The sequence below is a fragment of the Chlamydotis macqueenii genome, chromosome 3 (assembly GCF_036417535.1).
Source record: "Chlamydotis macqueenii isolate bChlMac1 chromosome 3, bChlMac1.mat, whole genome shotgun sequence".
Classification (NCBI taxonomy): Eukaryota; Metazoa; Chordata; class Aves; order Otidiformes; family Otididae; genus Chlamydotis; species Chlamydotis macqueenii.
In genome coordinates, this window is record NC_141558.1 from 32273068 (window position 1) to 32289232 (window position 16165).

The following is a 16165-nucleotide window of genomic DNA, read 5'->3' on the forward strand; positions in this document are numbered from 1 at the left end:
CGAACTGATCCCTATCCCGCCCTCTGTGCCCTTCCAAAGCCCAGGCTGGGCGGGAGCGGGGCGGACCGCCTGCGCCGTCTCTATTCGGCGAGCGCCGTAAGGCAGGGCGACGTGTCGGGCGCGGCATTAGGATCCGGAGGACTATTTTTTCACCGCCGGCGCGGGGCTGCCGTGTCCGGGGTGGGAATGTGTGTGTGCGCGCGCGGAGGCGGGGTGGGGGGAACGAGGGAGCGCGCGAGCGCTAGGCGGAGGCGTCTGCGGCCGTAAGTAGTTCCGGTTGAGGAAGTCGCTGCTCTCGGCAGCCGGTTCCCGTGGCCGCACCAGGGCCGGAGCGCGCCGCGTCCTGAGCGGCGCCCAGTTCATCCCAGTTCAGTCCAGTCCAGTCCAGCCGAGCCGCCGCCATGGCCACCCGCTCCTGCCGGGAGAAGGCGCAGAAGCAGAACGAGCAGCACCAGGCCATCCTGGCCAAGCTTCTGCGGGAGGAGGACAACAAGTACTGCGCGGACTGCGAGGCCAAGGGTACGGCGGGGAGGGCGCGGGGGCGGCGGGCGGCCAGACCGAACCGGGCCGGCCCGGCACAGGTGAGGCTCGGCCGGCGGGCCCTTGGCTGTGCCCGCCCGCGGCTGCCTCGGCCGCGTCCCCGCTCGGGGCCGGCGGCTCGGTAGGGAGGCCCGGGGAGCGGCGCCGCCCCGCCACCCCGCCCCGCTCCACGTCCGCAGGGGCGGTGGCGACCGGCCCGCTCCCGAAACGGGGCCCGGAGGGGCGGCAGCGGGGGTCTGTGCGGCTTGGGGAGAGCGGCGATGGAAGGCAGATGTCCCTTAATTTCGTAGTGAACCGGTTTCCGCTTCTCCATCCGGCTGAGCTGTAGCTGCGTTATCCTAAAGGCAGGACCCCCCCAGCTGAGGCTTTATGCAATGGCCGGCCCAGCCCTTCCCTGAAGTTTCACCGCCGCGTCCTCTCCCTGCGGTGCTGTGCCGGTGGGCACCGGCCCTCGGGAAGTCACCGGCCGATGCTTGGGGCCAAGTGCCGGATGAGTTGATGTTGAGTGTCCAGAACAATGAGCTTCAGCGTTGACTCAGTCATGTGAGTGCCAGGGGCTTTAATTCTGGATGTGTGTGTCCAGTTAAATGTGCCACAGATCCAGCTCTGGTGATGAATGAAATTTTAGAGACTGTATTGCTGTCACATCTTACCTCTCTTCAGTCTAACAGTTTTATTCCATACGAAAGTAGATCTATAGTTGCATTTGTATTTACCTTGGGTTCTGTGGCTCTGAAATGGAAAAACATACATCCCTCTTTCATCTAGAGCCGCTTCATTAAGGTGTTACCCTAAATAAGATGATTGCAGAGTAAGTTGTTTTAAGTATAATACTTGCTGAATAACAACCAGGTGTTTGCAGTGTATGATCCGCTCCAGAAGTGCCTTGTTCATTCCTTGTGCACCTCAACTGGAGGTGAAGTACTTTGAGCAACCAGAAATGGCACTATGTTTGTAATTTCCTTTTCCAGTCCACACGTGCTACTTTTTTCACAGTTTCTTGCATGATGCTGCTGTTTGATACGTCAGAAACACAGAAATAAGACTTTATTTTCCTAGTATATGACACTAAGAAGTATATAAGATGGGTTACACCAAAGATAATAATCTTTACTATTTTGCAAGTAACTCTTTTTAGTAATTTTCTGACACAGCTATTCTTGCCTCCAGACTTGTGGTTACCAGTGGTTTTCTGGAAGAATCATGCTTGTATGTTCTGTGTATTATTGACACTTGATATTTCCATGTTGAACACTGCTCTGAGTCGCTTGCTAATGCAATTCTATATGAATGTTGTTCCATAGCGTAGGCCTTAGACCTGGGTTGCTCAAGATCAATCGAGAATTCTCTGACTAAAGTTTCCTCTTTCTAGTCATCACCTGGTCAGAGTATCATTTGTAAGTCTCTGTAGTCCTTGGTGTGTGGTATCTTTTGCTGCTTCAGTTCAGCAGTACTGATGTTTTCAGCTTGGTCCTTCTTATGTTTGTGTTATTGAGTATCTTTATCCACTGTTCTTTTCTTTGATGCTTTCATACTTGTGTCGTAAAGAGCTTTCTTTCATAAGTTCAAGGTTTGAGGTTTTTCTGTTCAGCTTCTGGAGCACCTACAGATCTCTTGACCAGGCTGTCTTCTGCTAGTACCTGTAATTCAAATTCCATCTTTCTAGTAAAATATTTTACTTTGCTACCTTACTAAAATCTGACTGTACTTCTGAAGGCTTCTCTGTTTTCTTTTGCCCAGCTCCACTCCTCCCTTCCTGTCTTTCTGTATGCTAAAGGCATGGCTTGCTTTCACCCTGCCCCCCAGGAAAGCTGACATGAGAATACTCTGTGGTGTAGTGTGAGCTTACAATATGGAGGGAATTGATGTTTTTTATTCTTTTTCTCCCTTCAAGTTTAATTTACACATGCCTCATGCTGTTCTGGCAATTCTTATTTTAAATCTTGTCCTTTATTAGCTTTGTCGTGCCATCTGCCTTTGCTTGTACTCCTGTAGTTAAGTGTATGGTTTTCTTATAGTTGGAGGGGAGACCCTGGAATGATAAACTTATTTTTAGTTTCAGCTGTTCGACAGGCACTTGACTGAGAGATGGTCATACATGGATGCTCTGTGTAGTTTTCTTTAAGTTTAAGAAGTTTTCTTCTAGGAAGAAGAGTTGTGTGAACAATGTTGAGATGCCTACACTATACCCTGAAGTCTACATTTCTGTATACTTCCAGAAGACATGGCTCAGAAGAAAAAACATGATCATTTCTCTAGTTGAAAATCAAGCTTTCCGTGAGCGCATAATACATGTTGAACTCTTCCTTGTTGTATCAGTCTGTTGAAACTTCTTGTTGACTGGAAGAAGAGGGGAAAATGAAAGATATTTCTTTCAGTTGCAGCCAGCTGATTTTTCCTAATATGTTTCACGCTTAATCCGTGGCGGTTGAGTGCTAATGACTTGCTGGTGTCTGGCAAAGTTGTAGTTTTTGCTAGTCCTGGTATGCAGTGATGTCTGAGGAAGCAATTTTTAGCATGGGTCTGTTATCTGACCAGAGTTTGTGAGCTGTCTGCGTGGCTTTCCCCAAACTGACAGTCTCCTTCATCTCTGAACTTGTTTGTCATCACAGTCTGGAGTTCCCTGTTGCCAGTTCCACTAGAGATATTCTTCATCCTGGGTTCTTGCAGACATGAACATGAAACTGTTCATGACAAAATATTTAGGACTCCTCTGGTGTCAGTCCTAGTTCAGAATGTATGTTTTTCCTTTATGTAATTGATTCTTTTTCCTTTGCAATAATGTCCACTTTCGTTTCTGTCACTTTCTTCTTTTGTGGGAGATTTGCTCCTTTGTCTGTTGTCCTCCTTTCTGTTGTTCAGTAGGATCCCCTGAGTTCTATTTTTTGGTTTCTTCCTGTTGAATTGATTGTTGGGTAACATTATCTTTGTAATTGACTCTGGTTGTGTTAACTGAGTTGCAGTTGTTTCTTGGGTCTTATTCTGGCAATACTTAAAACCATTATTTTCAGTATGATCATTCAGACAGCTGGCAATTCAGCATGCATTCCTAACTGAAGCTAAGAAGCTGTCATCACTAATTCCTTCCTCTCACTGTAGATGTTACAGTCTCTCTTAAACCTTAGGTATTATATTTACCCTCGGCTTCTGTTCAGCGGATGTTGAGATCTTGCAGACTGTACTTGTGTCTCTAATTTAACTGCTATTCTTTGAGGCTCTGAGAATTCTTGGGCAGCTAGATATAATTAAAAATCTTATAAATATCCTTTTGACCCTAAAAAAATTAATGTGATCCTGTTTACATTTTGTCACTCGTTGCTTTGATTGTCTCTACCGTAATCCCACTGTTAAACTTGTCCTTCATATCATTAAGGCTTCTCTGCTGGTTTTTATTTCTTGCATGAAAAAGATCATCAGAACTTGCTGCTGTCCTTACTGCTGATTCACTCCTAAATTACTGAATTAGCTCTCCTTGCTCTCAGTATATGACCATCATCTACATTGCTTGTGGGGGAGCTTCAAACATGTACCTTTCCAGTATTATTGCACGCTTGTTCTGTATAAGAATTAAAAAAAGCTACCTTTTGGTCTTCCTCAAAATAATCTTGCTACCGTTAATAGTGGTTTTGTATCAAGAACAAACCCATCTTCTGGTTTTTTTTGGCCTACTTTTCCAAGTACAAGGTATACAGATACATTAGGCAGCTTTATTCTACAAGTCTTTTGGAAGGTGGAGAATACAGCTGAGGACACATCTGCCAGAGTAAGCATTAAGCAATAATTAGGATTGCTGACTCTGGCAGCAGTTTCTGGAAGTGCTTTTTATTCTGTATTTGTCTTTTAACTGTTGAAATAGCTACTATGAATCTGACTGTCACTGCGAAAATATGTTGGAAACTACCTGCTGTGGGGCCATACTGTAGTTGCCATATGTCATCTTCAAACTGTAATTCTTACAGTTGCTGGAAAGACTAGATGACACCTCTGAGGGGAAGAAGCCTGAAGATCAAAGGTTCTGGAACTGTCTCTGCAATCACTGAGATTTTTGGAAGAGTGAGGAAGCTGGGATGGCATTTGACAAGGCAGTGCTTGTCTGGGTACTGACTGTTCTTTACATCCCTGTCTGAACAGCCAGCTACATAAGGCAGTAGATGTCTTCCTAGTGTTACGCTGCTAGGAAGTATTTTTACTACTGTTTCTGATATTTGTAGGAAATAGTAAGGCATGTTGGCAGTAACTTAAGTCATCCTGAATTTTTGAAAAAGATAAGCAACTTAAATTCCTTTGTGCTCCTTTTCTGTGTGTAACTAGGTAAAGCTAGCAGGAATTGGAAGGATCTAGAAGAAATAGCTATACATCTCTCCATCTGTCTTGTGTGTAGACTATGCTGAAAGCTGTTATAAAGTACGTGACTCTTTTTTTTTTTTTTCTCCTTTTCACTGTAGAGGGAGACTAAATGCATTTTTATTATTGTTCTAATGGTGATGTTTGAATCTCTTAAGCAATAATAGCTCTTAGAGATCTGTCAAATGGAGCCAAAATAAAAAGCTGTTAACTTCAGTCAGCAACCCTTTAACTATAGGGGCTATAATTTGGTATTTTCTGTGTACTTAGTAACTAGTTATAACATGCTAGAAATCTCCTAGGCTGGTGTTACTGCTTGGCGGCAAGACTGGTATTATTTGGGCACGATATTAAACGATACTGAATTGGGTACTTGGAAGCTGAAGAGTGTGATGAAGCACAAAAGGAGATGCTTTTTCTTAGAAGGGGACAAGATATTCAGCGGTATCGAAGGACTGGCCATAAGTAGGCCCGTAAAGTAAACCGAAGGCAATCAATCTTCATCTAGTGTGACTGCAAATGTGGACCATAAGACTCTGATTACTGTTCCTAACAGTGTTGAACAAAAGAGAAATGTTTGAAACAAGTGTGAATCTTCTCTAACATACCTGTTCTGTTTGTTGTGCTTGCATTTGGATGTTGGCTTTAGTACAAATGAATTGACTACTAAAGTCTGCTTGTAAATCCATCTCTGTCAAGAAGGCAATTACCGGAGTTGTCAACTGCTTTAGAATTTTTTTTTAACTGTAATGAAGTTAAAATAATAGAATTGGAAGCTTGCAGACCTCTGTATAGACAATTGCAGATGTCTCAGGCCTTCAGAAAAGTTGAATAAATTTCTGTATCAGAGGAAGTGTTCTGTTTTTTGGGGGTTTTGGTTTTTTTTAATGTTTACTTACTTTGTGCTTGATAGTACTTGAAGCCTGGTTAAATGATCTATTACCAGTGTCACATTGACACTGTTGCCTGTTCAGCCAGGTCGAAATTTGTTTACTTTGAAAAGCATTTTCATTAATAATATAATCAGTATTTATAGTTGTACTATACAATACTTGGATATCTGTACATGACTGAAGACTTTTAGGTCTTTTGTATCTGAAGAGTAGCAGGCAGGTGCTCTTAAGAGTGTGGAGAGAGACTGAACAGTAAAGATTACCGCACTGAAACTTGTGTAGCCAGAACGAGTTGTTACAATTTTGGTTTTAAGTAAATCTAACTTTTTAACTTCCCTAACAATTTTCCAATCTCAAACTCAAAATCTCTTAGCAGTGGAGGAAGAAAAAAGTCTCGTTTAAATCAAAATGGGAAATTAGCTATCAAAATAAATCTGGAATATTTAAGATGTGTTTATAGCTGTTAAGACTTTTTTTTTCTTTTTTTTTTTTGTAGGCAATCAAGTCTTGCATGAGATCTCTTCTGTGGCAGGGAGACTGACTTAAATGTGTGTGAACCTCACTTCTTGTGAAGCTGCTTTTGCTGTTTACTTGTTTTGATGGCTTGTCTTCACTGTTAATCCTGCCTATGTCATTTAATAAATAGTGTACTTCTTCCTTGGGAATTAACCTAAAGCAAATGGATAACTCTTGTAGCCCACTACCTCCAGCCTGTGCAAGGCTTTAGCGTTTGCCCTTGCCTGTCAGTGTAAGAATGCTGTGGGTCAGCTCATCAATGGTACTGGCTTGCTCTAGGGCAAAGCACTGGCTGCTATACCTCCTCTGGTGAAGACCTTCCCTGTCTTCCTTCTGAGGTGGAGAAACTGCTGAAGCAGGATGGCAGGGGAAACGGAACAGAGTTGGGTTATGTTGAAGGTCAGTTCCACCTGACCTTCAGGTCACTTCAAGTGCAACTCCTAGCCCTAAACTGAAGTTCAAACACAGAGCAGTAACCAACCACTACATGGTTATTGCTCTAAGGATATCTTGTACCAGTGACTGTAGTTGCAAATATCTGATGTGATTTCAGGTTACTTGGATCAAGAAATTGCTAGTACTGCTCTGTGATTCTGTTGCAAGGTTGGGATTGCTCCTGTGAGATTGGATTGGTAAAGATCACACGAGCCTAACAGACTAGAATATGAATGGACAGGTATAACAGCTGTACACTTCTAGCTGTCTAGTGGGGCTTTGTGGTATCCTTCCACAAGGAATAATGAAGGCAAACTGCTTTCATCCAGGGTGGATCTTGCTTAAGCTTAGCAACTGGAATGATATATCTTGACCTCTAATAATAGTAAGGAACTGTATTGCTAGAAGTCCTACTGATCATCTGGTACTTACGCTGTTATTTTTCTGGCCCATTTGTGAAAGGTAGCACCTTCAAAGATCTTAAGGGACTAGAAACTCCCTTCAGTCTCTCTTGACACTACATCACCAGTTTTTTTTCCTGATTCTCTGCTGCTGAGGAAAACTACTCCAATGCTCTGTTTTTGTTGTATACACTTTTACCTGTTGCTGACACTGTTTGCATGAGACTGAAACATTGTTAGGACTTAGTTGCTGTTGGGGCCCTGAGAGCTGCAATTAATTGCTGCTCGCCTGAGTAAAGAGCTCTTCAAAAGACACCTCTTTTGCTGGGAGAAGAGGAGCATGGCAGTTTTAGCTTAAAACTTGTAAGTGGGCAGGGTGTTGCAGTATTGGGTGATTCTAGTGGTGTGTTTTCTGCCTATAAGGCAGGCATTTTTTTCCATGTCCTGACTTTTACAGTGCAGAAAAATGTTCTATATAAGTCATGGGAAATCTGTTTAGCTTGTAATAGAACAGAGTGGTCTGCAAATACAGGTTCCTGCTGTTGTAATTGTGTGCACAGCCTGAAGACTTTTTTTTTTTTTTATCGAAGCCCTTAAAATGGTACTTGTGGGTGCAGTCTCCATTCTTCAGGACTTAACTGAACTTGGTTGGATGAGACTCAAAGTGGCATGGTGTAACTTTGAAGTTAGGATTGCTTTGACAGGAGGCTGGGCTAGGTGACCTCTGGAAGTCCCTTTCAGCCTAAATTTTTCTGTGACTATGAATAAAAATATTTGTGGCACTTGGATTTTTTTTTTTTTCATTATGTTGTAACTTTTTAGATTCTCTGAGGTGGATTATACAGATGCCAAAATCCATGTGTCCTTAGTTTGCTGCCCTATGTTCAGAAGCGTGGGCCTTGACTATCTAAGCTGTTCCTTTTGTGTGGACCGTAAAGGTGGGACAGTTCCAGAAAAGTGGTGATTAACATTGATGAGTCTGTGTTTTTTGCCTCTTGTTTTCTGGTTCTTCTGGTCAGGGGCTACTGGTGCATTTTCTAATGGTACCTGAGCTGCAGTTCTGCCACTCCTTAGTGACATGGAAAACATCCCACTGCAGGACGCTGTTGATACCAGCGTTGATCTTTGTTCATAAGTATCCTTGTGTAGAACTGAAACTAATGCTGTCTTGTGAATCTGCCCTCTTTGGTCTGAATGCTGTAAAGAGGGAGCAACTGTGCTGCAGCCTTTGGAAGTCCTTGTCAACAACACAGTGGAAGTAATTAGGTAAGTAGACTGCTAGGGAGGTACCTCTTCCTGGAGGAGTGGCTCCCTCTTTAGTCCATGTTTCCTATAGGATTTAAGAGAGTCAGTGATCAGCCATTACTCAGGGTGTAGTCAGGAGTTAATTTTGCTCAGGTGTCACATTGTCCTCCACTGGCTCACTAAGGTTCATTTGAGCATGATTCAGCTTTGCATTATGAACTTAGATGCTTTGTATTGTTCTCTTGTGGCCACAATTAAATTCCTCAAGACTTAATGACTTTGTCTTGTGAACAGGTAAAGTTATTTAGTGATAACTTATTCTCACATTGAGATTCTTGTACAGTAATGCCGTTGAACCTGTGACTAGTTGAATCCATCTTCACTGTACTGTCAACAAGAAATTGTTTTCAGATATTATGGAAGAGTAAAAAAGAGTTAAGACTGAGCTACGATTTTATTGGCATCACAGAGGAGGATAGCTTGCAAAACTGGAGGACTGCAATGGGTAGATACAGGTGCTTTAGGAAGGACAGCCTCGCACAGTGATAAGAGGGAGCTGCCATCTCCTGTGAGACCAGCGGGACTGCATGCAGCTTTGCCTAGAGATGGCTAATGAGCCAGCTGAAAGCTTATGGGTCAGGATTAGAGGGCAGACCATTGTTAGTGGTGATGTGGACGTCTGCCTCAGCCTCATCAGGAAAGAGCTAGTAATGAGGCTTTCCTCAGACAACCCAAGCCTAATGTTCACAGGCCTTGGTGCTCATGGGGAACTTAAGCCACCCTAATACTTGCTGGAGGGACAGCACAGCAGAGAACAAGTAATCTAGGAGGCTTCTGGCATGCCTTGATGACCATGTCTCAATACAAGTGGTTGAGTATGAAGGAAGATGCTTAGATGGGCTTGTTACGAACAAGGGAGGACAGGTTGTGCAGTCCTGCAGACAGGAGCAGTCTTGACTGCTGTGACCATGAGATGGAAGGGTTCAAGATGTGAAGAGGAGAGAACAAAGCAAAGAGTAGGATCACAACCATGAACTTAACAATAGAAGACTTTGTTTGTTTAGGGATCTGCTTGGAAGAATCGTTTGGGAAATGGTTCTGGAGAACAGAGAGGTCCAGGAGAGCTGGCTGACTACTTCTTTAAGCTCTACTGTGGCACATCTCCATAAGTAGGAAATAGCACAAAGGCAGCAGAGATCCTCTTTAAATGAGCAAGGAGCCCCTGACAAAACTCAGACATAAAAAAGAACCATGTAAGAGGTGGAAGCAGAGGCAGGTGACCTGGGGGGAACATGGAGACACTGTCCAAGCATGCAAGGATGTGTCTAGGTAGGAAAGCCAATGTCCACGTGACGTTGAATCTGACAAGGAATATGTGAATCACAGCAAGAAGGGCTTTTACAGATAAACATCAGCAAAAAGAAGACTGGAGAAAATGTGAGCCTGTTGCTCAGTGGGGTGGGGGACCTGGTCATGAGGGATGGGGAAAAGGCTGAGACATTCTGTACCATCTTTACTAGAAAAAGTCTTGCGTTCAGCAATTCTAGGCAAAGAAGGCTTACTCTCAGTACTGGAGAAGGATCATGCTTGGGAGTGCTTACTGAAACTAATGTACACAGCTCTGTGGGCTTCAATGGGATGAACCCCTGAGTGCAGACAGAGCTGGCCAATGCCATTTTGAGGCCACTCTAAGGTCACAATGACTAGAAGAGGGTCTTGAGGACTGGAAGAAAGCAAATGTTATTCCTGTCTTTGAAAAGTACAAGAAGGAACACCTAGGGAACCACAGGTCAGTCAGTTTTCCCTCGGTCCCTGGGAAGGTGACAGAGCAAATAATCCTGAAAACACGAAGGAAAATGTGATGGGAAATAGTCAGTGTGGATTAATGAAGGGAATATCATGCCTGACCAACCTGATAACCTTCTACAACATCCAAGCTGAATGACTAGTGGATGAGGAGAACAATGGATATTTTTTTACCTTGTCTTTAGTGAGGCTTTTAAAACTAGCGTGTAACTTCCTCATTGATAACCTGGATCAAGTATAGTCTGTATAAAGAGACAGTGAGGTGGATGGAAAATGACTGAAATGCTCAGGCTCAGAGTTGTGATCAGCAGTTTAAAGTTGAGCTGGAGGCCAGTTACTATTGATGTACTTCAGGGACTGATACTGAGGCCAGCACTGTTTAACATCTTCATTAATGAGCTGTGTGATGGGACAGATTACACCTTCAGCAAGCTTGAGGTGATGCAAAACTGGGAAAGTGGTTGATAAACCAGATGGATGTGCTGCTACTTAGAGCAGAAAAATGGACAAGCTGTAGAAGTGGGCCAACAGGAACTGCATGATGTTCAACAAAGGGAAGTACAAAGCTCTTACCCCTGGGGAGGGGATGCAGAAGAGATGCTGGCCATCCTGTGGATCACAAATCAGTCATGACCCAGTAATGCACCCTTGCCACAAAGGAGGCTAACAACATCTTGGACTGAATTTCGGGAAGAGCATCATCAGTGGGTGAAAGGTGGCCCTTCTCCTTTCCTTAGCACTGCTGAGATAGCATGTGTAGTGCTGGGTCGAGTTCTGGCCTCCACATTATAGGAGAAACATGGGCAGACTAGAGCAAGTCCAGCAAAGGGGCAATAAGATTAAGAAATTGGTGTGTCTGACATACAAGGAGAGGCTGAGAGAGCTGGGACTGTTTAACCTGGAGGAGAGAGGGCTACTGGGGAGATCTTGTCAACGTGTAGAAATACCTGGTGACAGGGGGCAAAGATGACTGAAGCAGATTTTTCTGTTGTATCCAGTAATGGGACCAAGAAGCAATGAACAGAAATTGAAACACTGGAAATTCCACTGAAACATAAGAATAAACTCATTTACTCTAGGCGTAGTTGAATATTGGAGCAGGTTACTCAGAGAGGCTGTGGAGTTTCCATCCCTGGAGATATTCAAAACCTGACTGGGAGCAGCTCTAAGCGACTTGCTGTAGTTTGCTCTGAGCTGGGGATTTGGACTAGATCTCCAGGGATTCCTTCTAATCTCAGCTACTTCAGATCCAATTCAGCTGCTGTATCACTTATGAGCTGGTATGGAGTCCCACTGTAGGTAGTATGTCAGGTTTTAGTTTTCCAGTGCAAGCAAGTAGATTCTTTGTTTAAAGTTGAGGTCCTTTATGGGAAAGGAAAGTGATTAAACAGCAGTAAATACAGACTGTAGTAGAGTCTTGACTTTTCTTGAAATGGCTGATACAGAAATCTTGTTGTGCATCCAGAGGTAAAAAGACCAAATCTGGCCATTCAAAGCAAGTGGGAGTTGAGGGACTGTGTAGAAAGGTTCATGATATCTTTTGACTGAAATGCTGTTTAAATCTAGCAGGGAAAATACCTTCACAATATAAACTGCCTTCTAGTGCTGGTAGAAAGTTGCTTAGAATTGGAGTATTTTGTGTTGGAAATCTAAGAAATCTTCCTGTCAGAAATGTCCCTGTATCTTAAAACTACTGGTTGGAGCTCTGTATTATGACTACAAATTATGTTCCCTGGAAGACTGGGGCAAAACAAACTACTACAGACTCCTGTGCTCCTTCCATTCTGGCTTCTTACCTGATTAATGTCTGCTAAGAGCTTGACAAATACTAGTCTTTTTACATTTTTCTCTTTAATTGCATCACAAAAAGTAATTCACAAAAAGCCCGCTGTAGCAGAAGAGCAGGTTGAGGACCATCTAAGGAACCTGAAGGTGCACGAGTCCATGAGACCTGATGAGAGGTATCCATGGGTCCCGAAGGAACTGGTGAAGGAAGTTGCCAAGCCACTGTCCATTGTATTTGAGAAGCTGTGGGAGGCCAGTGAGATTCCCACTGACTGGAAAAGAGGAAACATAACCCTTATTTTTAAAAATGAGAACAAGGAAGATCCAGGGAACTACAGCCCAGTCAGTCTCACCTCTGTGCCTGGCAAGGTCGCAGAGCAGATTCTTCTGGAAACCGTGCTAAGGGACATGGAAAATAAGGAGACGATTGGTGACAGCCAGCACAGCTTCGCTAAGGGCAGATTGTGCTTGACCTATTTGGTGGCTTGTGATGGGGTTACAGTGTTGGTAGAAAAGGGACGAGCAACTGATATCATCTACCTGGACCTACACAAAGCATTTGACACTATCTCGCATGACATCCTTGCGTCTAAATTGGAGAGACATGGATTTGAGGGGCAGACCACTCAGTGAATAAGGAATTGGCTGGATGGCTGCACTCAGAGAGTGGTGGTCAATGGCTCAGTGTCCAGGTGGAGACTGGTGACCAGTGGTGTTCTTCAGGGGTTGGTATTGGGATTGGTGCTGTTTAATATCTTTGTCAGTGACATGGACAGTGGGATAGAGTGCACCCTCAACAAGTTTACTGATGACACCAAGCTGTGTAGTGCGGTTGACACACTGGAAGGAGGGGATGCCATCCAGAGGGACCTTGACAGGCTGGAGAGGTGGGCCCGTGCAAACCTCATGAAGTTCAACCAGGCCAAGTGCAAGGTCCTGCATGTGGGTCAGGACAATCCCAAGTACAATTACAGGCTGGGCGGAGAATGGATTTGGAGCAGCCCTGATGAGAAGGAGTTGGGAGTGATGGTGTATGAGAAGCTCAGCATGAGCAGGCAATGTGTGCTTGCGGCCTGGAAGGCCAACCGCATCCTGGGCTGCATCAAGAGAAGCGTGGTCAGCAGGTCGAGGGAGGTGATTCTTCCCCTCTATTTCTCTCTGGTGAGATCCCACCGGCAGTACTGCATCCAGCTCTGGAGCCCTGCCAACATGAGGAGGAAGTGGACCTGTTGTGGTGAGTTCAGAGGGCCGCCATGAAAATAATCAGTGGGCTGGAGGACCTTTCCTGTGAGGAAAGGCTGGGAGAGTTTGGGCTGTTCAGCCCAAAGAGAAGGCTCCAAGAAGACCTTATGGTGGCCTTCCAGTACCTAAAGGGGGCTTATAAGAAAGATGGAGAGAAATCTTTTAGTAGGGCCTGTTGATATAGGAGGAGGGGTAATGGTTTTAAACTAAAAGAGGGTAGATTTAGACGAGATATAAGGAAGAAATTTTTTACAGTGAGGGTGGTGGAACACTGGAACAGGTTGCCCAGAGAGGTGGTGGATGCCCCATCCCTGGAAACATTCAAGGCCAGGCTGGATGAGGCTTTGAGCAACCTGATCTAGTGGGGGATGTCCCTGCTCCTTGCAGGGGGATTGGACTAGATGACCTTTTAAAGGTCCCTTCCAACCCAAAATAGTCTATGGTTCACACAAAACTTTTGTTTTCTTTGTGAAAACTTGACTTAGATTTGAATGGATACCTGTTTCCTATTCAGCTTTGTTTACGGTAGACTCTGATTACGTAGTATAATGCTAACCCTTGTTTATCCTCCACTCTCTTATCTTGATCACTTGTTGCTTTCCAGTAAGTGAGAAACATATATGTCTAAGTACATGTGGTTGTGAAGTTCCTGCTTGGCGTTATGATACTTCACCCAGTCTGGAGAACCTGATTTCCTGCTTTGTTTCCAGCATATCCAAAATACTTAAGAGTAGATCTGTGTTCCTCTGCCCAGAGGAGCTGGATGCTCTTGTGTTCTGGGCTCGGAATTGGATATGGAGAGCACTAATTCTGTAGCACACAGAGATGGTGACAAATTTTATGGGGGAAGTGAAAACCTCAATGTACTGCCTATCTCAGTAAACCTAGACTGTCAATTGCCCCCTCTCTCTCTTGAGGAAAGGTATTTACTTCCGTTAGACCATGGAGGAACAAGAGGTAGAGACTGTAGCTCAGTCCCTGTTGGAGTGGGGCTGTGGACAGCGATGTGTGATACTTAGAGGTAGTGTTGCCAAGCAACTAACTTTGCAGCTGTGATTTGGTAAAAGAGCAGTTCTGTTTCTCAAAGCTATGCTTGGCTCTGATTTTGTGTAAGAAAACGAATATATTGGCAAGGAGTAGGGAGCTGTCCCTCTTACATGGATAAGAAGAGGAAAGTGGTATTCCACGTTTGGCTGTTGATTGCCATACTATTCTTGTGTACTGCCTCCTTTTTAAGGAGCAGGGAACAAGAATCAGTAATGCAATTTTGCTGAAGTGCTTGAGTGAAAATGGTAAAACTTCATAGTACAACACTTCATCATTAGGATTAAAGGCCGTAGTAGTCCTATAGGAATTTCTGCAAAAGAAGATAGAAGTGATTCTTTGTGTGAACCTGCTATTCTTGAATGCAGCTGAACTTGCAGGTGAAGTCAAAACATGACAGTGAGTGGCAACTGGGACTGAGTGATCATTTTAAAAAGCTCCTTCTAATGTGCACTCAAGTCATTTGGGTTTAAATTTGTCATTCACAACAATTTCTAGAAACAACCAGTGTATCAATAAGTAACAATGCTTTTAAGTATAGAGACTGATTTTTCCTATTAGGATGTGCACCTATGGGATATTTGTTCAGTTGCCTGTTATCCGTAGATGATGGCAAAAACATTCCTTTCTTCAAACTGGGAAAACTTCTGCTTAATGTTCACCCTTTACATCTTCAGCAGAAATGTGCTTATGCATTTTGAGCTCCCCTCCTAAGCAGCGGTTAAACTGAAGAGACACGCCAATAACACATTGAGCGTGGGCTTTTTGGTCTTTATTCTCATTGCCAAGTGACACCTAGGTGAGTTATTCTGTTCAGCCTGCAGAAGAGGAGGCTCCAGGGAGACCTGATAGCGGTCTTCCAGTACCTCAAGGGGGCCTACAAGAAAGATGGGGATAGGCTGTTTAGTAGGGCCTGTTGCAATAGGATGAGAGGTAATGGTTTTAAAATAGAGGGGGGTAGATTTAGATTAGAAATTAGGAAAAAATTTTTTAGGATGCGGGTTATAGAACACTGGAACAGGTTGCCCAGAGAGGTGGTGGAGGCCCCATCCCTGGAAACGTTCAAGGCCAGGCTGGATGAGGCTCTGAGCAACCTGATCTAGTGGGGGATGTCCCTGCTCCTTGCAGGGGGGTTGGACTAGATGACCTTTGAAGGTCCCTTCCTACCCTAACCATTCTATGATTCTATGATTCTCAACTTTAAATGTACTGAACTGCTGTATTGGGTTTGGGTGGGATGGAGTTGACTTTTGCCATGGCAGCCCTCATAGTGCTGTCCTTTGTATTTGTAGCTGGGACAGTGTTGATAACACACCAGTGTTTTGGCTGTCGCTGAACAGTGCTGGCACAGTATCAAGGCTGTCTTCTCTCCAACCTTCCCTCAAAGGCTACTAGGCTAGGGGTGGGCAAAAGGTTAGGAGGAGACAGAGCCAGGACAGTTGGCCCGAACTGACCAAAGTGGTATTCCATACCTTATGATGTGCACAGCAATAAAAGCCAAGAGAAAGGAGGGGATGTGTCGGGGGGACATTCGTTGTTAAGGAGTTTGTCTTCTGCTGCAACCGTTATGTGTACTGAAGCCCTGCTTCCCAGGAAGTGGCTAGATATTGCTTGCTGATGTGAAGCAGAGAACGAATATTTTTCTTTTGCTTCTTTATTATGATTTTTCTTTATTAAACTACCTTTATCTTGACCCATGAATTTTTTCATCTAATTTTCTCCTCCTTGATGACCATGTAGTGGACAGCCAAGGTTAACACACCACAACTACTGAGGCTTTCTTGTGTATTCAAAGTAAAAAGTAACTATCATTAATAATAAATACCCTTAATATACCATTAATAATATATCATTAATACCCTTAATATACCATTAATAATAAATACCCTTAATAAAGATTGTGAAGCCTTGATT

The 16165-nt window shown here is 44.0% G+C and overlaps 1 protein-coding gene across 2 annotated transcripts in view; it reads left to right on the forward strand.

Moving 5' to 3' along the window:
• Positions 1-267: 267 nt before the first annotated feature.
• The window catches only part of SMAP1 (small ArfGAP 1), a 103119-nt gene continuing 87221 nt past the window's right edge, over positions 268-16165 (forward strand). The window contains exon 1 of one of the 2 annotated variants that reach the window (XM_086744197.1): positions 268-519. In XM_086744197.1, the coding sequence (XP_086600323.1) occupies positions 402-519 (118 nt within the window). In that variant the 5' untranslated portion in view covers positions 268-401. The remainder of the gene's footprint in view (positions 520-16165) is intronic. The other variant, XM_086744196.1, reaches the window with a different exon arrangement.